At 47.4% G+C, this 25,561-nt stretch overlaps 1 protein-coding gene across 5 annotated transcripts in view; it reads right to left on the bottom strand.

Moving 5' to 3' along the window:
* The window catches only part of tnrc18 (trinucleotide repeat containing 18), a 168,694-nt gene extending 144,773 nt beyond the window's left edge, over positions 1–23,921 (bottom strand). For 3 of the 5 annotated variants that reach the window (XM_078417645.1, XM_078417649.1, XM_078417648.1), the window contains exons 1-2: positions 23,534–23,921; positions 21,163–21,488 (exon numbers count right to left, since the gene is read on the bottom strand). In XM_078417645.1, coding sequence (XP_078273771.1) covers positions 21,163–21,355 — 193 coding nt within the window. In that variant the 5' untranslated portion in view covers positions 21,356–21,488; positions 23,534–23,921. Of the gene's footprint in view, positions 1–21,162; positions 21,489–21,902; positions 22,017–23,358; positions 23,489–23,533 lie in introns of those variants that run through there. The other 2 variants (XM_078417646.1, XM_078417647.1) reach the window with 2 other exon arrangements.
* Between the last annotated feature and the right edge of the window lie 1,640 nt (positions 23,922–25,561).

Genomic DNA, 25,561 nt, shown 5'->3' with positions numbered 1-25,561 from the left:
GATCAGATTTCTCCTTCAAGTTTTGCACTTGGCTTGCAGCAGGGAAATTCACACACAACACCGCCCACAGATAAAATCAGACCACTTCCAAAGAATCTTTTTATATTTCTCGGTGAAGGTAAAAATACTCTATTTCACTATCGAAGGTTATAAATTAAAATTACGTGGAGAGGGAGGGAGAGAGGGAGGGAGGGAGGGGGAGGGAGGGAGGGAGGGAGGGAGGGAGGAATAACATTATGCTGAAGTAAGGTTATTGCATGCTAAACCTTCAAGGTTCATGATCTCAGTTTAGCAAAGATTGCTGTCCACGTGATCAAAGATAGGCAGATTTAATTAGCTAAATAAATTATTCCAAATATTGCATTTGTCAATACATCTATTAACCAATCACGTACAATTATAAATGTGCCCAGCTTTCTTCATAAGTGTGGCTGTGGAACCAATAAAATGTCATTAGATTACACCCTATTGTTCTGCTAACAATATTTGCTTTCCCAGGCAACGTTGTGCTTTATCTTGTTTTTTGAGGTTTATACATGTGTCGGTCTTTGTGTCCATCAGATATTGATATGAAATATCTGGTAAAAATGAATCAAGTTTCCTTCCAGACCAAGTTAGGATGAAATAACACAGAAACCAATTTCATTGTCAAATATGACCAAGGAGGTTCTTTATCGGAAGCTTTGATTGCTTTGGTGTCATGAGGTGTTAGAGTCGTGGGGTGTTAGAGAGATGTCACAGATGCTAGGCTGCTGACAGACACACCCTGCTAACTGTTAATCAAACACATCAGTCTTCACTTTCAACCTAACCTTTCTCCCCCCAGAAAGGACTAAGGCATGTGCTGCTGCATGGTTCCCAAGAAACCAATTATGCCATCGCCAAGGTAACCTCGAATTTGAGACGTTTGGTTTTAGATGTGAGAGACACTGCGTGGAAACAGGCTCTTCGGCCCATCGTGTCCGTGCCTATCACCCATTCACTCTAGTTCTATGCAGGAAGCAACTGCAGATGCTGGTTTAGACAATAGGTGCAGGAGAAGGCCATTCGGCCCTTCGAGCCAGCACCGCCATTCAATGTGATCATGGCTGATCATTCTCAATCAGTACCCCGTTCCTGCCTTCTCCCCATACCCCCTGACTCCGCTATCCTTAAGAGCTCTATCCAGATCTCTCTTGAATGTATTCAGAGAATTGGCCTCCACTGCCCTCTGAGGCAGAGAATTCCACAGATTCACAACTCTCTGACTAAAAAAGTTTTTCCTCATCTCTGTTCTAAATGGCCTACCCCTTATTCTTAAACTGTGGCCCCTGGTTCTGGACTACAGAAGCCAATTAGCCCGCAAACGTGCATGACTCTGGAATGTGTGAGGAAACCCACGCGGTCAAAGGGAGGACGTACAAACTCCGTACACACAGCGCCCCTCGTCAGGATCGAACCCGGGTGTCCGGCGCTGCAAGGCTTCAACTCTACTGCTGCGAGAAAGAAATATTAACGGGGTTGGTGATTCCGGTATCTAAGAGCACACATTCTGCCGTGACTGCAACACAGACAACTGATAATCTGCTTCAATAATACCAGGAAATGTGAACAAGGCTTCCATAGCACCAACCAAACCGGTAACAGCTGGCGCCAAGACCAGGGGCACTTATTCAGCTGCTCTCTACACCAATGAAGGGATCAAAAGATGAATATGGTTCACATTGCAAACAACGGCAATCCATCAAGTGACATTTGAATGTTTTGAAGAATGCAATGGTGCTGACAATGCTCCTTTACGTTGGAGAGTTTCAATGCGAATTGCAACACAAGTGGCCGTTTAAGTGAGGAAGTCTGGTTCAGTGTGACCTTCACCAGCTCCTCAACCAAAGAGCTGTGTGTGAGTGACCTGGTGGGAAACCATCTCACACAGTTCTGAGTTCACTCCAGATGCAACATTGTATAATAGGCATTGTATAAGAAGTTGATGAGGCCGCATTTAAAGTATTGTGTTCAGTTCCGGGCACCGCGTAAGAGGAAAGATGTCGTCAAGCTGGAGAGGGTACAGGGAAGATTTACATGCATGTGGCCAGGACTAGAGAGTGTGAGCTCTCGGCAGAGGTTGAGTAGGCTGGGTCCCTATTCCTCGGAGCGCAAGAGGATGAGGGGTGATCTTATAGAGATGCGTAAGATCATGGGAGGAATAGATCGGGTAGATGCACAGAGTCTCTTGCCCAGAGTAGGGGAATCGAGGACCAGAGGAGGTAGATTTAAGGTGAAGGGGGAAAAGATTTAATAGGAATCTGAGGGGTACCTTTTTCACACAGAGGGTGGTGGGTGTATGAAACGAGCTGCCGGAGGAGGTAGTTGAGGCTGGGACTATCCCAACATTTAAGAAACAGTTAGACAGGTACATGGATAGGACAGGTTTGGAGGGATATGGACCAAATGCTGGCAGGTGGGGCTAGTGTAGCTGGGACATGTCGGCCGGTGTGGGCAAGTTGGGCCGAAGGGCCTGTTTCCACACTGTATCACTCTATGACTCTGTGACTGACGTAATTCCAGGCTGCTAACAATTTGCATTTAAAGATTGCCTTGAAGCTCTTTTGGCAATTTCTCTGTTTCCTTCAGAAAGGCAAACACCCGTGTGTGCATTCCACATTCTAAAGCAGCAGGGTAGGGCAACTAGTTCTGAACTTCAGCGTGAAGATGGATCTCGACCCGAAACGTCACCCATTCCTTCTCTCCCGAGATGCTGCCTGTCCCGCTGAGTTACTCCAGCATTTTGTGAATAAATACCTTCGAATTGTACCAGCATCTGCAGTTATTTTCTTACCCTTCCTAGTCCCTAGTCGTTCTACCAGTTCCACTGTGGCCCACATTGTTTCTCTTGAGATCACACTTTCCTCAGCCAACAATGGGCCTACAATGCCTGAGGTCATTCGTGGCTGGTCTTGATTGCCCCTGCTCTATTCTGGCCTCCAGTTCTTCACCTCCCGCCACACCCTCCCCACCCCCCACCATCTCAGCCCCTACTTTCAGTCTGAAGAAGGCCCCTGACCCGAAATGTCACCCACACCTTTTTCTCCAGAGATGTTGTCTGAGCCGCTGAATCACTACAGCTCTTCGTGCCTCCCTTCATGACTAGTCATAAGGAACAGGAGTAGAATTAGGCCATTTGGCCCATCAAATCTACTCCGCCATTCAATCATGGCTGATCTAATCTCTCCCTCCTAACCCCGTTCTCCTGCCTTCTCCCCATCACCTCTGACACAAGACTAGTCCAATGACGTCTTTCTAAATGGAGGTGTAGTCCCGGGGAGGGGGGGCTTGGCATGGAATGGGTGAGGCTCGCCTGCCAACAGTGCGCTGGTGAAGATGGGCTGAGGTGGCCGCATCCTGCATTGATTCTGCGTTAATCTGGCTGGACAATTACAATGAGCAGCAATCTATTACCAGTGGACCTTGTGCTGCTGTCAAGCTCATCACTCTCCCCCCTGACAAAACTGAACACCCGTCCACTTAAATGACTCGCAGCATTGTAGGCAGCCGGAGAGAGAAGGCCTGTCTCCCGACTGCAAAGCAAAACACCAAAGAAACGGAACAGTTTGCCGAACCTCGGCTAAATAGAAGCGGTATAAAGAACCCTCAGTGCTCCTGCCTGTGCTGGGTGTGGACTGGCGTGCAGTTCAAACAGACTGATGCATAATTCAGGTATTTCCCCCCCCCCCCTCCTCCCCCCCCCATGTAACCCCAGTCAAAGGACTAGAGTGGGTTGTGGAGGTGGGAGGGGGTGGTGGGGAGAGGCTTCAAGGAGCTGCCACTGGGGGATTGGAGCACAGAGGGGCCTTGGACTGTAATTAAGTGATGGGCTGTCAGGTTGAAATCTGCCTTGTGTCTCTTTAAAAGCTAGTCTGGTGAAGGGGGATGCTGCTATCAGTCTCCTACAGTCGGGTGTTTCAGCTGAGAGCACAAAGGGCCAGCAGTGCAGGCAGTGCGTGGACTGTGGGGGCCCCAGGAAAGACTCCACGCATTCATTCAATTCACGCCTGTCGTTATTAATTATGTAAACAAAATTATGAATTTCCACAGCTGGCAAAATTCTTTAAAATCCTGCTCCAGATGTCGTCAGGTCAACAGACAATAGGAGCAGGAGGAGGCCATTCGGCCCTTCGAGCCAGCACCGCCATTCAATGTGATCATGGCTGATCATTCTCAATCAGTACCCCGTTCCTGCCTTCTCCCCGTACCCCCTGACTCCACTATCCTTAAGAGCTCTATCCAGCTCTCTCTTGAAAGCATTCAGAGAATTGGCCTCCACTGCCCTCTGAGGCAGAGAATTCCACAGATTCACAACTCTCTGACTGGAAAAGTTTTTCCTCGTCTCAGTTCTAAATGGCCTACCCCTTATTCTTAAAACTGTGGCCCCTGGTTCTGGAAGGTCCAGAACACGAGCAGGATAAATGTCTCTGATTTCTGTCTTCTTCTTCTTGCGTTCGAGGGAGCAGAAGCTATGAAGCTGCTTCTGTTCTGCTGTTTGTTGTCGTCCGCCTGACTGAGGTCAGTTGACGGGGCTCGTTCTGTGGGGAGACTCCTGCACCTCATCCCCCGGAGACGTACAGTTAGTCCAATGACCGGGAGACACCGCACGAAAGGAAGGGGGCAAGAAACGCATTGACCATCAGCGTTAGGAGTTGTGTGGCACGCAAACAGGCCCTTCACTCAGCTTGTCCACCTTGGCATGTCGGGCGAGTCTCATTTGCCCACATCCCCCCTGAACACTTCCTGTCCGTATATATATCTGTCTAAATATCTTCTCACAAGTATGCATTTTTAAATATTCACGCCTCAGATAAAAACCATCCATGAAAATCGCCATCGAGGTGGAAGTGTGGGAGTGTGCAGCTGTCCAGCAAGGATGACTAGTTCTGACTTTGATGTCTCTAATGCATCCGGTTGAAGACAGCCGTTGCCAATTTTTAACATGTACATTAACACAGCGGCAGAGTGCTGTCTGTGCGGAGTTTGCACGCTCTCCCCGCGACCGCGAGGGTCTTCTCAGAAAACTCCGGTTTCCTCCCACACTCCGAAGACGTACAGGTTTGTAGGCTAATTGGCTTGGTGTAAATGTATAAATTGTCATACGGTCAAAAGTGATAGCAGCAGAATAAGGCCGTTCGGCCCATCAAGTTTACTCCAGCATTCAACCATGGCTGATGTATCTCTCCATCCGAACCCCATTCTCCTGCCATCTCCCCGTAACCCTAGTGTATGTAGGATAGTGTTAGTGTGCGGGGATCACTGGTAGGTGTGGAGACTTGGTGGCCACAAAGGGCCCATCTCCGCGAAGCATCTCTAAACTAAACTAAACTAAAATTAAAGAATTGACTGAAATGTGCATGTTAAATGGCACATACCAATATCTGCAGTTCAAATATACAGGGGTGTTTTGTGCTCCTCCTCTTTAGTGATTTCCATGATTTTAAACACCGCTACCACAACACACCCATGGCTGTCCGAAGAAGGATCACGCCCCAGAACGCCCATGTCCTCCAGTGATGTTGCCTGAACCGCTGAATTACTCCAGCACTTTGTGTTCCACGTGGGATTCCAGCATCTGCAGTTCCTTGTGTTCACACTTGCGTTCACACTTGCGCGTTCACACTTCCATCTCTCTCCGTCACCTCCCCTCCTCTCCGTTCAACTTTCACAGACACACGCACGCGCACATCCATTCCTCCAGCACCTCTCAGGCAAACCCACACCGGCTGTAACCGAAGAGTCCAGAGGCAGGAAGAGGGGCAAGAGTGTTGTTTGTCATATGTCCCAGGTGGAACAATGAATGTCTTACTTGCAGCAGCACAACAGGACAGATATATAAACATAGTACTCTGTGAACAATATAATAAACAAGTTTAAAAGTTCTCTGTGTATATATACACATACACACATACACACAGAGAGAGAGTCTGAAGAAGGGTCTCGACCCGAAACATCACCCATTCCTTCTCTCCAGAGATGCTGCTTGTCCTGCTGAGTTACTCCAGCATTTTATGTCTACCACACATATATATATGTGTGTGTGTGTGTGCGTGCGTGTGTGTGTGTGTGTGTGTGCGTGCGTGTGTGTGTGTGTGTGTGTGTGCGTGCGTGTGTGTGTGTGTGTGTGTGCGTGCGTGTGTGTGTGTGTGTGTGTGCGTGCGTGTGTGTGTGTGTGTGTGTGCGTGCGTGTGTGTGTGTGCGTGTGTGTGTGTGTTTGTGTGTGCGTGTGTGTGTGTGTTTGTGTGTGATATATATACATATATGATATATATGATATATATATATGATATATATGACACACGCACACATACGTACACATAAATAAGACAATAATTGCGAATTTCCCCGGTGTGGGACAAATAAAGGAATATATTATTATTATTATTATCATTACTATAGTGCAATGCTACCAATAATAATCTATGTCGTTCACAGCTTTTTTGAGGTTATTTGAGAGTCTGAGAAGGGTCCTGACAAGAACTGTTGTCCATCGATTCCCTCCACAGATGCTGCCTGACTCACTGAGTTCTTCCAGCACTTAGGGGGGGTATTTATAGAGTTCAATTAACCTGCAAACCCACACATCTTTGGGATGTGGCAGGAAACCTGAGCGCCCGGTGGAAACCCACACGGTCACAGGGAGAATGTGCAAACTCCACACAGTCAGCCCCTGTAGTCGGGACGGAACCAGGGTCTCTGGCGCTGTGAGGCAGCGGCTCTACCGGGCACGCCAGCGTGTCGCCTCACGCAGTCAGTGCAGGACATTATACACCCCGTGGAACAGCGCTCCAGAGATGTGACTTCCCTGGATTAAAATGGCAATATCGCCAATTTGGTCATTAAACAGTGGTGGCTTTGTGTTGAGCCCAGACACGCTCCAGGTAATCCGCTCCGCGGGCTGAATCGCGGGCACAAGGTTCTCAGTAGTGAAGGGCGAACTTTGAAAGCAGAGCAAAGTTTTGGCCTGTAAGTAGTTAAATTAACTGTTCTGGGAAACTCCAAGTGCAGCCGCCAAAATGCTCATTAAACTGGGAGAGAAGGGGGAGGATACAAAAAACTCAAAATAAGGGGGCGGTTTGAAGTTTAAAAACAATTGTGGATTGATGAGGATTGGAGGCCAAAAGCATTGAAGATGTATGACGAGCACCGTCTGCAAAAAGGGAAAAGGACTATCGCTGCATAACACTCCAGCTAATTGTGTAAGCTGCCGCAATGAATGTAAACGGTCCTAAACCACTGAAGTACCAACAGTCACGTCTGTACGGGACTGTTTGCATTAATAACCTACAGGCAGCAGACCAAGCCGAGACCGCGATCTGCCTTTCACTAAAGCACACGTTGCCTTTTAAGTCACTGAAAGGATTATTAATATCTGATGAAGTTGCAGCAAAGATTTTTTTTGTTACCAATTTTGGGATTTCTCACCTCCAAAGACTTCCCTCCCCCCTTTCCCCTCTCCGGGGCTCTGTGTGCAAGCAAACTTCCCTGCCTTTATTCCATGGGATGCATAGTCCTGATTCAGATTGGAATTGGAACAGTCAAGTGGTGGTGATCTCCACCCTAGAACATGTCACGGTGCTTTGAGGCACCCCCTTACAGTTTCAGTTTAGTTTATTGTCACCTGTACCGAGGTACAGTGAAAAGCTTCTGTTGCGTGCTACCCAGTCAGCGGAAAGACAATGCATGATTACAACTGAGCCATTTGCAGTTGATACATGATAAGGGAATAACGTTTAGTGCAAGGTAAAGCCAGCAAAGTCCGCCTCAGGAGGCAGTGGAGGCAAATTATCAAGAGAGAGTTAGATAGAGCTCTTAATGATAGCGGAGTCAGGGGGTATGGGGAGAAAGGCAGGAACGGGCTACTGATTGTGGATGATCAGCCATGATCACGGTGCTGGCTCGAAGGGCCGAATGGCCTACCCCTGCACCTATTGTCCGATCAAGGATAGTCCGGGGGTTACTAACGATGTAGATAGTAGTTCAGCACTGCTCTCTGGTTGTGGTTGGATGATTCAGTTGCCTGATAACAGCCGGGAAGAAACTGCCCCTGAATCTGGAGGTGTTCGTTTACACACTTCTGTACCTTTTACCTGACCACAAGCACTGGGAGATTAACAATGTGCGGGGAAATGGGGGGAGGGGAGGGGGGAGGGTGGTGGTTGGGGGGCTCCAGCATTTTGTGTCTCCTTATTTCTCGATTCAGAAAGCAAGAAACCTTCAAGTGGGCCAATTCTATTTGTAAAAACGTTTCAACGTGGCAATGGCAGCACTTTGCAACAGGGTGATCAGATACCTTGTTACTAAGGTCTAGTTTCAATTTAGTTTATTGTCACGTGTACCGAGGTACAGTGAAAAGCTTTTGTTGCGTGCTAACCAGCCAGCTGAAAGACAATACATGATTACTATCGAGCCATTTACAGTGTAAGCAGATACATGATAAAATCATAGTTAAAATAAGAAACGTTGCTCAAGGAATAGAGATTTAAAAATTGTGGAACGATTGTAAGATGTGATTGTAGATCTGCTTTAGAGGCTGGCACGCAAATAGAGGTTTGTTCAGGAGGGTAGGTTTACATGTTATAGGAGTAGAATCGGGCCACTCGGCCCATCGAGTCCACTCCGCCATTCAATCATGGCAGATCTCTGCCTCCTCACCCCATTCCCCTGCCTTCTCCCCGTAACCCTTGACAATAGACAACAGGTGCAGGAGGAGGCCATTTGGCCCTTCGAGCCAGCACCGCCATTCAATGTGATCATGGCTGATCATTCTCAATCAGTACCCCGTTCCTGCCTTCTCCCCATACCCCCTGACTCCGCTATCCTTAAGAGCTCTATCTAGCTCTCTTTTGAAAGCATCCAGAAAACTGGCCTCCACTGCCTTCTGAGGCAGAGAATTCCACAGATTCACAACTCTCTGACTGAAAAAGTTTTTCCTCATCTCAGTTCTAAATGGCCTACCCCTTATTCTTAAACTGTGGCCCCTGGTTCTGGACTCACCCAACATTGGGAACATGTTTCCTGCCTAATGTGTCCAACCCCTTAATAATCTTATACGTTTCGATAAGATCTCCTCTCATCCTTCTAAATTCCAGCGTATACAAGCCTAGTCGCTCCAGTCTTTCAACATATGACAGTCCCACCATTCCGGGAATAAACCTAGTAAACCTACGCTGCACGCCCTCAATACCAAGAATATTGAGGTAGGTTTACTAGGTTAATTCCCGGAATGGCGGGACTGTCATATGTTGAAAGACTGGAGCAACTAGGCTTGTATACACTAGAATTTAGAAGGATGAGAGGAGATCTTATCGAAACCTGTAAGATTATTAAGGGGTTGGACACGTTAGAGGCAGGAAACATGTTCCCAATGTTGGGGGAGTCCAGAACAAGGGGCCACAGTTTAAGAATAAGGGGTAGGCCATTTAGAACTGAGATGAGGAAAAACTTTTTTCAGTCAGAGAGTTGTGAATCTGTGGAATTCTCTGCCTCTGAATGCATTCAAGAGAGAGCTAGATAGAGCTCTTAAGGATAGCGGAGTCAGGGGGTATGGGGAGAAGGCAGGAACGGGGTACTGATTGAGAATGATCAGCCATGATCACATTGAATGGCGGTGCTGGCTCGAAGGGCCGAATGGCCTCCTCCTGCACCTATTGTCTATTGAAGCGAATTAAACCTACGAGCCGCCGGCAGGGCTTTGGAGCATGGCAGGAACCCGGAGCACCCAGAGAAAGCCCACACGGTCTCGGGGAGAGCTTACAAACACCCCCGTGCAGACAAGCGCCGGTGGTCAGGATCGAACCCGGGTCCCTGGCGCTGTGTGAGGCAGCGACTATACAGAGCCCACACTTGCACGGGGAATACTTGGCCGCTCGTGTAAATGGGTAAAATCATGTCTCGGATCACTCTCTGCATGAAAAGCCGAGTGTTCTCCGGGAGTGTTGGCCTAGGCCTTATAACGAGTCACACACACACACACACAGAATGTTACTCGTGCCAATCCCTGTCAATTGCTCCTCCGCCTTTCCTTGTGGGGCGGGGTGGGGTGGGGTGGAGGGGCTGAAAAGTCTTCCAAATCTTTCCAAATCTTCCACCTTTTCCCGCAAACGCTACACAACTATCGGGAAAGATCAATTGCATGCTTCCTTCCTTGCCAAACCACGCCTTTCAATTCTACAACCAAGTTAATCGCAGCAAGCCACAACTGCCTGAGAAACTACCAGCAATAATCGCCTCCCCCCTGTTGTTGGGGTGGGGTTTTTTTTGGGGGGGGGGGGGGACTTGCTAAACCTGCATTTTCTTGTTTGCGGGGAGAGTGCGGAGTCAGCCCGCAAAGACTGCTCTTTAAAAATCGACACAAACCCAGCCTGAGACACGTTGTATTTGGCTCTAGTACTTGTAACCTCCAGCGCGGCTCAAATGTGATGCTCGGCGCAAAGATTATTCCGCTCTCGCAACACCGGGTCATTCTCCGCACGTTTAAACTCCGCAAACTTGACCCCCCCCCAACTACCCCCCACCCCACCCCCCAAATCCCCCCCCCTCCCTCTCCCCTCCAAGTATTCCCCGGACTCCCCCATCGATAGTCACTGTCGCTTCTGCTTCCAGTGTCAGCGCGTCTCTCTTTTGTAAAATGCACACACACACACTCCACGTTTAGCAATGGGGGTGGATCAACTTTAACGACCGACACCAAACGCAAAAATGCTGGAGTAACTTAGCGGGACAGGCAGCTATCTGTGGAGAGGAGTAACGAATGGGTGGCGTTTCGGGTCTGAAGAAAGGAGTGTCTCCACCCATTCCTCTCCCCCTCTCCAGAGATGGCTGCCTGACCCGCTCAGGTTACTCCTGCGTTTTGTGTGTGACTATCTTCGGCGTGAAGCGGCACCTGCAGTTCCTTCCTGCGCAAAACACAAAGTGCTGGAGGAGCTCGGCGGGTCAGGCAGCATCTGGGGAGGGGATGGCCAGGCGGAGTCTTGGGTCGGGGCCCTTCTTCAGGCTCAATCTTTGCTCAAGATTCCAGCATCTGTAGTGTCTCGTCTCAATGAAAGACCAATGCGATTTTAGCGACCAATCAATCCGTGGCTAAAATAAAGACCCCCCCCCCCCCCCAAAACAACCACAAAGGTCGAGAGACGCTTATCATTTATCTTGGTTCTCTCTGTGACCGCGTGGCTTTCCTCCGGGTGCTCCAGTCTCTCCCCCCCCCCCCCCCCCCCCCACATCCCAGAGACGTGCTGGTTTGTAGGTTAATTGGCCTCTGTAAATTGTCCCTGTTGAGTAGGATAGTAATAGTGTCCGGGGATCGCAGGACGGCACGGGCTCGGTGGGCCGAAGGGCCTGTTTCCACACTGTATCTCTAAACTAAACTCTTAAATCCTTAAACTTAAAACTACCTGATCGCCAACGCTAACTAGTCCCACCATTAAACCTCCATCCTGATTTCCATATCTGTATATGGAATATTTCCATATCTGTATATACAATCAATATATAATCATGCAGCTTTTTGACTATATACATATATAGTCAAAAAGCTGCATGATTATATATACACACATACACACACACATATATACATACACATATACATACACACACATATATACACATATATATGTGTGTGTATGTGTGTGTGTGTATATGTGTATGTATGTGTGTGTATATATATATTATATAGTCAAAAAGCTGCACACATATATACATATATATATGTGTGTGTGTGTTTGTATGTGTGTGTTTGTGTATGTGTGTGTATGTGTGTGTATATATATATATATATATATATATATATATATATATATATATATATACACACACACATATATATACACACACACACATATATATATACACACACCCACACACATATATATATACACACATATATATATATATATATATATATATATATATATATATATATATATATATATATAGGCCCGAACCTTAGGTTTAAGGTGATGGGGAATAGGAATCTGAGGGGTAACTTTTTCACACAAAGGGTGGTGGATGTATGGAACAAGCTGCCCGAGGAGGTAGTTGAGGCTGGGACTATCCCAACAATTAAGAAACAGACAGGTCCATGGATTGGACAGGTTTGGAGGGATTATGGACCAAACACAGGCAGGTGGGACTAGTGTAGCTGGGACATGTTGGTCGGTGTGGGCAAGTTGGGCCGAAGGGCCTGCATCGCTCTGTGACTCTTGAGCAAGGCGAACGTGTAAAAGCAATTTGCATTGTGGAGCTTCTCGGCTTTGCCTGGCACAATGTCCCAAGCCTGTGGGCATTGACCCATTTGCCTACTCCACCGTATAAAGTAGACCAGGGAATGCAAACATCCTGGGCGACACTGACAGAGCTACTCCACGACAAACCTGGCGCACGGCCAATTACTCTCAATAGCTGCAAACCGCGCACAGCTTTTTAAAAAGGGAGGGAGGGGGATCTTCAATTATGCATTCGACCCCTGCTTCAAAGTAATCTGCTGCAATCAATTTACCTGAAATTGGCAGCGAAATTAGCGAATACCAAACGCTCAACAACACTCCGACCGCAGTTTATTTAGAATGGACTAACCTCTCGTCCTTGTTCTCAAACTGTTGCCAAGCTACACATTTATCGCCATTGGTGAGGGGAGGGGAGTGGGTTATAATTTGTCACATGAGTCAAGTCAATGCGAAGAATGGGGTTGAGATCAGACACAGAGTGCTCGAGTCACCTGTACCAAGGATACAGTGAAAAGCTTTTTGTTTGCATGTTTTCCAATCAAGTCAAATAATAGATGCCGCCTTAACCTGCTGAGTTACTCCAGCATTTTGTGATACCTTCGATAAGTCAAATAATACTATACATAATAACCAAACACAGGCACAACAGCTTGAGAAACATACCAGACAGCGTGATATAGTTCTCAGCATCATGGCACAACAGTTCCAGAAGAAAAAGTGCAATATCTGCAATGAGGTAGGTTGGAAAGTCGGGACTATACCTTAGATATAGGGAATAGCTTTCATTTATCGTTCTATATCTCCCGACATCATCATATCTTCTTTCATCGCTCTATTTCTCCCTACATCATCGTCTATATCTCTCGTTTCCCTTTCCCGTGACTTTCAGTCTGAAGAAGGTTCTCGACCCGAAACGTCACCCATTCCTTCTCTCCCGAGATGCTGCCCGACCTGCTGAGTTACTCCAGCACTTTGTGAATAAATACCCCTGAGAGGATGCCTGACCCGCTGTTACTCCAGCTTTTTGTGTCTACCCTAGAGAGAGAAAGACCATTCAGCAGTTTGATAACAGAGGGAAAGAAGCTGTTCTTAAGTTTGAGTTGGGATCATCTCTGGAGGACATGGATAGGTGACGTTTCGGGTCGAGACTGAGTCAGGAGGAGAGGGACACCATGGGTGTTGGCTGCACCTTGACCTTCGCTCTCTGAGCCCCTGGTGACCCACAGACGCTGCCCGGCCTACCGAGTATTTCCAACACATTTTCCCTTTTATTAAAATTATGAGAGAACAAGTGAGCTTGTATGGCCGAGTGGCACAGAGTTGTAGAGTGATACAGTGTGGAAACAGCCCCTTCAACCCAACTCGCCCACACCGGCCAACATGCCCCAGCTACGCAGGTCCCACCTGCCTGCGTTTAGTCCATATCCCTCCAAACCCGTCCTATCCATGTACATGTCTAACTATTTCTTAAATGTTGGGATAGTCCCAGCCTCAACTACCTCCTCTGGCAGCTCGTTCCATACACCCGCCACCCTCTGTGTGGAAAAGGTTGCCCCTCAGATTCCTATTACATCTTTTCCCCTTCACCCTAAACCTATGTACTCTGGTCCTCGATTCACCTACTCTGGGCAAGAGACACTGTGCAACTGTGGAACTCCAGAGTCAGTACAGCTGAGTTGGTTCAAAGTCCCGCTGAGTTACTCCAGCATTTTGTGTGTGCCTTTGATTGAGTTGGTTCAAAGTTAGATTGGCTCTATTTACTGCGTGGGTGTAAATCGGTCGAGTAAAAGTCTGGATTAAAGAGTCTGTGGAAGGGAATATAACACTGATAAATAGACAGAGAGAGAGAGAGAGAAGAGAGAGAGAGAGAGAGAGAGAGAGAGAGAGAGAGAGAGAGAGAGAGAGAGAGAGAGAGAGAGAGAGAGAGTGTGTGAGATTAAAAGTGAATGTGTGTGTGAGAGAGAGTGAGTGTGTGGGAGGGAATATGTGTGAGTGAATGTGTGGGAGAGAGAGGGAGAGCGAGAGTGTGTGTGTGAGATTAAGAGTGAATGTGGTGTGTGTTGGAGAGTGTGTGTGAGTGAGGAATGAATGAGGAGAGAGAGAGACAGAGAGAGAGAGAGAGAGAGAGAGAGAGAGAGAGAGAGAGAGAGAGAGAGAGAGAGAGAGAGAGAGAGAGAGAGAGAGAGTAGAGAGAGAGAGAGAGAGGCAGACAGAGTTTAGAGAGAGAGAGAGAGGGAGAGACAGACAGACAGAGAGAGAGAGAGAGAGAGAGAGAGAGAGAGAGAGAGAGAGAGAGAGAGAGAGAGAGAGAGAGAGAGAGAGAGAGAGAGAGAGAGAGACAGACAGACAGAGAGAGAGCAAGAGAGAGAGGAGAGGCAGAGAGAGAGAGAGCAGATACCGCTGAAGACAGAGGAGCAGACAGCGTTGGTGACGGGGAGGCTGGGGAATATTTCAGCACAATGTCTTTTCCAGTGTCTTTATTTTTTCCTTACTTTATATTTCCAATGTCTGCCCGCCTTTGTTTTTGCTTTTGCATGGCGGGCTGCCAACGCCCAGCATTTGGTTTCTGCCGGAGCGGAGGGGGAAACTGGCGTTTGAGATCTGGTTTAGGAGCGGCGCTAAAAAATCCGGTCGGGTCTGCAGAAGGAACTGCAGATGCTGGAGTTTAAACCGAAGATAGACACAAAAATGCTGGAGTAACTCAAGGGGGGGGGTGGGGGGGGGGGGGGGTCAGGCAGCATCTCAGGGGAGATGGAATTCTTCAGACTCCTTCTCCCCTGAGATGCTGCCTGTCCCGCTGAGTTACTCCAGCATTTTGTGATACATTGCCAATGTAACTGAAGATCACCCGATTCATTTGTTATATAGGAAAATAACTGCAGATGCTGGTACAAATTGAAGGTATTTATTCACAAAGTGCTGGAGTAACTCAGCAGGTCAGGCAGCATCTCAGGAGAGAAGGAATGGGTGACGTTTCGGGTCGAGACCCCTTCTTCAGACCCAGTGTTCCACGCGTGTATAACTTTTTTTTCTTCCTCTCTAAATCACTCGATCGGGCCGGTGCGAAGTTCGGGCGAGTGATCGGTATGTGGACACATCGTCTTGGGCCCCAATAAATCACTGAGAAAATAGGCGCAGCGGCGGCTTTCAACTAAACGCAGGCGACCAGGGAAATAAATCAGAGAGCCCTGCTAAACGGCCGTGTTTGTCGCCAGCAATGTCACACAGCACGGGGGCAGGCCCTTCGGCCCAGCCTGCCCATGCCAACCCTTCTACGCTCGTCCCACTTCCCCGGCTTTGGCCCATATCCAATTACTCCTTTAAGGTATTTATTTGCAAAATGCTGGAGTAACTCAGCAGGTCAGGCAGCATCTCAGGAGAGAAGGAATGGGTGACGTTTCTTCAGTCTGAAGAAGGGTCTCGACCTGAAACGTCACCCATTCCTTCTCTCTCCGAGATGCTGCCTGACCTGCTGAGTTACTCCAGCACTTTGTGAATAAATACCTTCGATTTGTACGGCATCTGCAGTTATTTTCTTATATCCAATTACTCCTTTCCTATCCATGTATGTTCCCGTGCAAGTGTACGTTAATTGTTGATATTGTCACCTGCATGTTATTTCTTAGCTGGGCACACATTCGCCTGAACTTCGGAAACAAGTTACACGCCATGGAACACTTGGTATTATAAATTAACCAGTTGATCCTAAGTTACATCCCAAGCCGTTTCCAAAAACTGGAGTCCCTCCCTGAAACACACTGTTAATCCCTAGCTGAAGTCAGACTCTGGCAACAAGGAACTGCACATGCTGGCCAGGTGATTCATCCTTCATTAGGTTTTATTTTAATCCATGAGTTGTACAATTTCTTTGTTTATGCAAATAACCGCCCTAAAGCCGCGCGTAAAGTGTGGGCTGTGGGATTACTCCAGCCTAGCCGGTGGGTTTTCACGGGGTTTTTGGCAGCGTGTTCTTCATCAGTGAAGGATTCCCGTCTCCCCCCGACCCACACTCCGAAGAAGGGTCTCGACCCGAAATGTCACCCATTCCCTTCATTCCTCTCCAGAGACGCTGCCTGACCCGCTGAGTTACTCCAGGTTTTCGTGTCTTGGTCCTTCGTTCGTGTCTTGGTCCTTGGTCCAACTCCACTACCTTCAAAGGTAGACACACAACGCTGGAGTAACTCAGCGGGACAGGCAGCATCTCAGGAGAGAAGGAATGGGTGGCGTTTCGGGTCGAGACCCTTCCCCACCCTAACCCTAACCTTAATCCTAACGCACCACCTTCAAGGAATTTATTCACAAAATGCTGGAGTAACTCAGCGCGTCAGGCAGCATCTTGGGAGAGAAGGAATGGGTGGCGTTTCGGGTCGAGACCCTTCTTCAAGGAGGGTTGGTCAAACGCTACACCTTTGAACCCCCCCTCCCTCAGCATTACGACCCCCGCTCGCACAAGCAATACCCGTGTCTGCTCGCCCTCGGGTCTCCGCGGGTCCATCTAAGATCGCAGGGTCGAATTTCCAATTCCAACTTTTCAATCCAGTGCTTCTTAAAAAGGCGGGGGACTGAAAAAGGAGGGGGGGGGGGGGGGTGGGGGGGGAGCCGCCGTTTAATGTTTGAAATGCCCAAGAACTCATTAGTGAGAAACAGAACACGGGGATGATGGCAGCGGCTTCACACAGCCCGCTCGCTCCAATAAGCCTTTCTGTTTTAATATAGACACGACATGCGAGATGTGTAGATTCGGTTACAGCCTTCTGTGGACTTCTAGTGACGGTGACGGGGGACAGAATTCGGAGTAGTGTGGTACTAGTTAGTTAACGTGGTGCTTTGCAAAGGCGCGGAGGTGTGGGGTGTGTGTGTGTGCGTGTGTGGTGTGTGTTTGTGGGGGGTGAGTTTGTTTGTGTGTGGGTGAGTTTGTGTGTGTGTGTGGGGTGAGTTTGTGTGTGTGTGGTGTGTGTGTGTGTGTGGGGTGAGTGTGTGTGTGTGTGTGTGTGTGTGTGTGTGTGTGGTGTGTGTGTGCGTGTGTGTGTGTGTGTGTGTGTGTGTGAAGACTGGAACCTGCGCCACAACCATTTCAAACGCTGCCTTGTCTAAATGCAAAGTTTTGGAGCTTTTAGCTCTATTTTCTCCTGCAATGCTAAAAAGCCACCGTCTGGTCTCACCTTGCCAACAAATGTTCAAATACTCTTGTGCGGGGAAGGAACTGCAGACGCTGGTTTAAACCGAAGATAAGACACACAAAAGCTGGAGTAAAGTCTGAGTAGTTCACCAGAAATTCGGACCTACCCTCCCCACCTGTCTAAGTCTCTTCGCGCAGATGTTATGCTTTTAGCATTTCGCTCCATTTAAACCTTCCTCTCGCACCAAACATATCTTGCTTTTCGTGTTCTTTCGTGTGTTGGGAAGGAACTGCTTATACCGAAGATGGACACACAAAATAAAAGCTGGAGTAACTCAGCGAGACAGGCAGCATTTCTGGAGAGAAGGAGTGGGTGACGTTTCGGGTCGAGATCCTTCTTGGTTGTGTGGGTTTTGTTTTTAAATGTATTTTTCTCGCCAGCGACGTGCCCGCGTTTCAGTCCAAACTGTGACAATTCCGAGCTCAATCCCCAACTCGTTTTAAACCTCTCCCGTTGTCGACTAAAATAAACGCGGGCAGGCATTGTTAATTGTAAAGCACCGGCAGCTTCCAATGACGAATTCTTTAGCAGAAACTTGAAACAGCTCTCCATAATTTAATATTTTAAAAACTCATTAAGGTAATGCGACTGTACATGTGGACTGCGAAACTCCCAGCAATAGTTCAACTGAAAACTTTAAATCCGGTCTCACTTAGTCGAATGATTACGAAATATCTGTCGAAATGAACATTTTTTTTCCCCCCTGTAAGACACGGTGGTACAATCGGAACACTGAATATTAACACTTTAACTGCCGACTGTGTTATCTGTGTGGTGGGTTTGGCCAGCAACCTATTTAGTCCATAACAAGGAGCGAAAATAGGAATCCTTTCAGAATTGGAAATAGAAATGGGAATCAATTTGTTGGCCTTGCCTCCCGACACATAAGTTTCAAATTAAAGTCCATGTGCCGGGCGATTCAGCCGGCCACGTTAAAAATATATATTTAACTTCGTTTTTATTTTAACCCACGCTTAAATAATTCGCTGCACGTTAGTATGTACATTCCTATTGCACCGTTCACCACCCGAGTAAGTGCCTCAGAGCTGAGCACACAAGGTCTTATCTCCAGCACTTTGTGAATAAATACCTTCGATTTGTACCAGCATCTGCAGTTATTTTCTTATACGTCTTATCTCTCGCAATGTGTTTAAACCGGGGATTGACGCCGTTTGCACAAGGGCTTGGACCGAACCCGGAGTACCGTCGTCGTCTCCCCCCCACCCCCCAACAACACAGCAGCCGGTGATTATTACATGCATTAAAACTACAGTGAGACTGGTATTACTGGGGCAGAGTTGGAGGGAGCGGATTAACGTGGCAGAGCAACCAAGGGGGGCTGTAGATAGAGAGGGGGGGGGGGGGTGGGGGTGGGGGGGAATTGAAACTAACAGAGAAAAAAAGGTCTCTTATTGATAATGAGACGGACCACTTCTTGAAACTGTGGCCAGTTGCCGTCAGGCGGCGGCGATGGTCTGACAGCAAACAGTTAATGATCTAAAATGAACCGAGGACCTCTCTGAAATATTAACCATAATTCAATCTCAAGGTGGACGTACCGTTCCGCCATAGACTTTAGGTACCAGCCAACAGCTTGCAAATCATTTTGTGCCAGGCCGCCTAAACATATAGTTAGATACACTTGTACCGGTAAACGAGTGTAGGTTGGCAAATGTCATGTCTGCTCCCTCTCTCCCTCTCTCTCTCTCCCTCTCTCTCTCACTCTCTCTCTCTCTCTTTCTCCACGAGCCTTGCAAATCATTTGGTGCCGTGCCGCCTAAACATATAGTTAGATACACTTATACCAGTAAATGAATGTAGGTTGGCAAATGTCATGTCTGCTCTCTCTCCCTCTCCCTCCCTCTCTCTCTCTCTCTCTCTCTCTCTCCCTCTCTTTCTCCACGAGCCTTTCTTTCCTACCCCCCCCCCCCACACACACACACACAAAGGTGTACTTTCAATCTGCGCATTTCTAATCACTCTGAACAAGTGCGAATGTCAGACGATTTCCATGCTTGAGGGACATAGGGGGGGGGGGGGGGGTGATAAGGAGCCAGCTAGGCGCATCAACCACGAGAAACATTTACAATGAATTTTTAACCCGTTGGCGAGGACTCTTCACAGAAGCTCCCCGGCACCGACACCCACTATCCTTTATCAAACACACACACAACGTCCACATCTCCGCCGTTTTTGCGTGTGTGTGTTGTTTTTATTTTGGAATGCGCTCTTTTCAGTTAAGTTTCCCCTGTTAGCACAAGGAGACACGTCTGAGAAATGGCGACCCATCTCACCAGCACAATTCCTCGCCAGCACTGGCAAAAAGCTCATGGCAAAAAAAAACACAAAAAAACTTTTCTGTCTGAAAATTATCTTTTCCACCCAAGCGGCAAAAAAAAAATGCGCGGTCTTGTGTCTTTTAGCCGCGGTCAGTCCTTTTTCGCATTTACATGCAAAAAGAGGGCCATTTACGGGGAATTAGAATAAGCGCCTTTAGACAAAGGAGCGAATATCGGTTCCAATTAACCCCGGGAAGAGTAGTTTGAAATCGCAGTTTATTCCGAGTTAAATTCCCATCCATTCGGATTGCTGCTTTGACCACTCGATTTTCACTGCAATTGTTTTTTTTACCTCCTCTTCCACACCATGTTATCTATCTTCATTCGGCTATGGGGAGGGGGTGGGGTGGTATACGACTATGTGTGCCCCCCCCCCCCCCCCCCCCCAACACACACACTCTTTTTCCACTCCGAACCGCGCTGTTATTTTAGTTAGGTGCACAGAAAATCGGCCCGCACTGGCCGACACGAACCAAACGCTGAAATCTCACCTCCAATTCACATTGGGATTAATGTCAGGTACAGGGGGTGGGGGTGGGGGGTGGGGAACACGTTTCTCGTCTCGTCCGTGAAAAAAAAAACCTCACGGTTCTAAAATAGGAACCGAAAAGTCACCCCAGCTACGATGTGACCTCAGCCACAACTATTTCTAATAAATACCACGCGACATGGAGCTTGTGAAACGCTGACTGAACCGGGCTCGGTGCAATGTTACGTTTATATATGTAATCTATACGCCTTTCCGACCCTTTTTTCTTTCCATCGGCATCGGGCAATTTAATTAAAGCTAAAGACTCCAGCGAGATTGCCACAACTCAGCTGCAAAGTGCCCCTCGCTGAGCACCGAGCGACCAGCTCCCGGGGAAGGGCATTTACATCGTTACATTCTGCATTGTTCACTGTTTCTCGCCTTCCTTGCCCCGTGTTGATTCTAAGCATCGAGTGAAAACATTACCCCCGTCGTCTTTACAGGACGAAAACCCCACTTCGAATGCGTTTAACGTTAAATAAAAGGTTCAAACGACACAGAACCACAGTCGATTGGATCTTACATATAGGACATTTCCCCCCCTAAGTATGATTATTAAATGCTGCCACAGTTTACGTACTAAATCGGTGCATCGTTTGGCTAAAATAAAGTTTACAGAACTTCTAAGCAAACTTTTTAAAATCCTTACAACCCGCAAGGTTGCCTTCTCTCCCATCAATGGAAGCACTGTCTTACACCCGGCAAACTCTGGTGGTGTTGAGAAATCATTTGTATCCCCACACACAAACACAATACACAATTCCTCAGTCCACATCTAAGATGGCTGCAACGCGCGTTACATTGTCCTTGTTTACCGCGCACAAGACTCTTAGAAACGACAGGGCGAAGAGATGGTTCTCACTTACCCGAGTGCCCGTGAACCGAAACCGGCGAGGAGAGGTACTTTCCCGGGGGGAGAAGCGCCGTGCTAAGATGACCGGCCGTGGAAACCATCCTGGCGCTCGGCGACCCGAGCCTATGCGCCTCCATACCCAACCCCGTCAACAGAGGAGACGGGACGTGAACTGGTCGGTGGCGCCCAAAATCTCTCCCATCCATAATCAAGCCAAGGCGATCCCTTTTCAAATCCGCTTCTAAAGACGAATCCCTCCTGTTTTAATTCGGGCTACTAGACAGTCCCAATATTTACAAGCCTATCTTCGTGCTTCGTGTGAGCCATTCTGAAAGGCATCTGTGCAAAAAAAACACAAGAGAAAACAGACGTTACTCCAACATATTCAGTACATTAATTTAAAAAAACACACATCAAATCTATCTTTTAGCAGCATTCCCATGCAACGACTCAACCCCCAATATAAACACTTTTTTTTTTTTTTTTAACACGGTGGGAGGGAAATTACATTATTATTTCAGGGTAAACTAAAAAAAAAAACATTTCCTCTTTTGAGCATCGAGTTCATATTCAGCTCATGACTCGTTAAAAATAGAAATTGTGATTTAAGTCTGGGTTGTAGCTCCGGCCATACAGTTTTACTTAAGCGCCAACTCGTCCTTTTTTTGTAAACAACTGCTTAATCATCGAGTTCAGTTTCTGCCTGCCATTTCTTTGAGCGAGTGTATCCCGAACGCGCAAGGCATATCATACCGACTGGTCGAGAACACTGAATATTGCTTATGGTACAATTCTTAATGCCCGCTCGACGGCAGAAAAAAAGCAACCCGCGAGGATTTCCAATTCGGGAAAATCCATCCATCTATATTTTTAACCGACGATAAACAATTGTCACTGTTAGCATCTAGCGAGAAAGAAAAGCTAGCTAGAGTAACGGCTGGTTATGGGGGAAAAACTCAGCCAAGACTCAACATTATAGCTGATTATATTCTGTTTGGGTTTTTAAAAAAAAAATACTGCACAAAACGAGCGTCTTTTGAGACGTTCAAATCTACATTTTACATAGTCAGATTCAATAATTCAAATGAAATATCTAAAATCAGACGTAGGTTGGATTAGTCTTTACTTTTGGCTCGGTCACCCTCGCCCAGCGGTACTGAGCACGAATAGGGTTTAAAATAACATTCTACTTTCCCCACAGTCTGATCAGTCTGAAGAAGGGTCTCGACCCGAAACGTCACCCATTCCTTCTCTCCTGAGATGCTGCCTGACCTGCTGAGTTACTCCAGCATTTTGTGAATAAATACCTTCGATTTGTACCAGCATCTGCAGTTATTTTCCTATTCTATTTACTCCCCCCCCCCCCCCCCCTCTTTTCTCTAATTAAACCATTTCAATTTCTAAGTTTCATTCAATACAATCGACCGATTTTCTTTCCTCGTTGAAGCCTATAATTGTTTCAACATTTTGAAAAAAAAAATTGGGGGTGGGGGGAGGTAATTTTGCAGGCTCTAAAATACCAAGTTCAATCACACCAGCAGTGCCTGTTCTTTTACTGAAAACGCGACGTTGAAAACATGCCGAAACATGTAAATGCGAAAGGCAAAGATCCCTAAAACTCGTCAGCTAGTCATCCCGAAATGTACTGCAACGCAAACAGACATTAATAACATCTTCGGTGAGAATTGAAGATTTGTGTATTGTCGAGAACATTTGCCAACCCTACCCTTTTAAGAGCTATGTTTCTGCATCTAACCTTTGGCCAGCCGTTCTTGAAATGGTTTAAACCTTGCTTTTAATTAAAAACAGACATTTGTTCAAAGAACGTAGTCGCGATTGCAATCCCAGTCTTGCGTGGAAAATAAGAGAAATCTGTTCTCCCGGATAAAAAAACACAGAGCCCACTAATTGGTCGAGGCTTGGTTATTTTTCACTTCTAATCTTTTTTTTAAGCAATAAAAATGAAAAATGAATCTATTTATTTTCGTTTTTTTGTTTAAAAAGGCGAATGGCAATGAACCTCTAAACTTGCAGTTACAAAAGATCCGGTCTAACTTCAGTTAAGAGTTAGACAGCAATGATATATATATATATATATATACATGTGTGTGTGTGTGTGTATGTGTGTGTGTGTGTGTGTGTATGTGTGTGTGTGTGTGTGTGTGTGTGTATATATATATATATGTATATATATATGTAACAATCCCACCTCTGTTCCAGTAATGTCCAGTGTTCTGGAGAATCTCAATTTCCAATCCAAACTTGTGCGAGTGCGCCGAGAATAAATGTTTTTCACGGTTTGCGCGCCTTCCCATTACTTCACGTCTTACAAGCACGGTTGATTACCCCAGACTATAGTGCGTTAGGTGCAAAACTTTACTCACGTTTGTGGACGGTGCAGACAGCTAAGTGGATATTTGTTTTCTCTTTCCTCTTTCTCCCCCCTCCTTCCTCCTCTCCTTCCCCTTCCTCCTCTCCTTCCCCTTCCTCCTCTCTCCCCTCCAGTTTACTTTAATAGAGGATTGAGGTGGCGAAGAAGGCAAAATTTCTGAAATGGACGTGCAGAAACAGAAAAAAAACACTAAAAAATAAACCCCCCCCCTCTCTTTCAACTCTGCCCAGTCTTGCAAAGTGTGTTTGCAATGAAGCTCACATTGTTCCACCAGCGCCCGCCCCCCTGCCAATCATCCCGTGTCAATACCCGGCCGATTGGTCCGGGCGGCTGCCCCTCAGGACCCGTTTTTTCCCGGGCCCGGGGCAACACGCGGCGGTTTCCAGGCGCCCCTCGCAAGGACGACAATGGGCGCCGTGTGGCACGGTTTCCAGGTCCCCCCCCCCCACCCACTTCTTGAATGATCAAAATAGTAATCAGAATCTGGCGGCGGTTTCCAGGCTCCCCACCGCTGTTTTTTCCCCGGCGGTTTCAAGCTCCCCCTCCCTCCCTCCCCAACACAAGGGAAAGGGAGCGCACTAGTAATGAGCTCCCCAGCGCCGGGAACAGGCGTCTGCATGCATGTAGCAGCCCCGCTCTCCCTCTCCCTTCCCCTCTCCCCCTCCCTTCCTCTCTCGCTCCCTACCTCTCTCTCCCTCTCCCTTCCTCTCTCTCTCCCTTCCCCTCTCTCCCTCCTTTCCTCTCTCTCTCTCCCTCTTTCTCTCTCCCTTTCTCTCTCCCTTCCTCTCCCTTCCTCTCTCCCTCCCCCTCTCCCTACCTCTCTCTCTCCTCCCTCTCTTTCTCCCTCCTTCCTTCGCTCTCTCTCTCACTCTCTCACTCACTCCCTCCCTCTCTCTCACTCCCTCCCTCCCTCCCTCTCTTTCACTCTCTTTCACTCTCTCCCTCCCTCTCTCTCTCACTCCCTCCCTCTCTCTCTCACACACATACACACAGCCAGACACTAGCGCGCCGCGAATGAAAGAAATGCTACTTCTGAAGGACTAGTCCGCTTTGTGTTTGTCTCAAATTGGCGACGGGAACCGAGATAGAGGGAGGTTGGGAGAGGGAGAGAGAGAGAGAGAGAGAGAGAGAGGGAAGAGAAAGAGAGAGAGGGGGAAGAAAGAGAGAGAGGGGGGGAGAAAGAGAGAGAGAGGAGGGGGGGGGGGGGGGAGAGGGAGGTAGAGAGACGCCCAGAGGGGAGAGAGACGCCCAGAGAGGGGGGGGGTGGACAATTAAGGATTGACTGATAGCAGCAGCAGAATGCAGAAGATTTTGAATGATCAATGAAGCAGTAATGACTGACAGCTTCCTTCCAACTTATTTTCTTTGCCCCCCTTTTCCTTTCTGCTCTAATGGAAAAACAAAATGCGGCTGTATATATATATATATTGCCTACTAAATCCAGAAATGAACGCTTCGTGTTGTAATTAGATGCAACGGCTCTACCGCGGATTCTTTGTGCAAGGAATTCTCTAATTTTTTTAAAGACAATTGGTTGCATTTAGCACGGCGTTATTTGCCTTTTTGTTTGTTTCTCTCCCCCCCACCTTCCCTCCCCCCTTCGGCTTTGTCCAGTGTGTGACTCATTGTTTAATACACTGGCAAGCGACACGAAGCTGTAGCGTGATTAGGTATGTATAACGATAAATCACCCGGTTAATAACGAGCTGTGGCTGTGTCTTTGTGTGTTCGGTAGTGTGCGCGATTAGATCCACAATCGGCGGTTGTAATTTATTTCCAAACTTCATTTCTGTTCAATAATCGAGATTACCACTCGCCCGCCTGATGCTTTAATTGATCTCTTTAAAGTGCGTCATGTTTGTGCGGATGAAAAATTGGCTGTGTGATTCCACGTTTACATATGTATGTATGTATATATTATATATATATATATATATTATATATATATATATATATATAAGAAGATAACTGCAGATGCTGGTGAAGGTATTTATTCACAAAATGCTGGAGTAACTCAGCA

The sequence above is a fragment of the Rhinoraja longicauda genome, chromosome 21 (assembly GCF_053455715.1).
Source record: "Rhinoraja longicauda isolate Sanriku21f chromosome 21, sRhiLon1.1, whole genome shotgun sequence".
NCBI lineage: Eukaryota > Metazoa > Chordata > Chondrichthyes > Rajiformes > Arhynchobatidae > Rhinoraja > Rhinoraja longicauda.
This window is presented reverse-complemented; position numbering and strand designations above follow the sequence as displayed.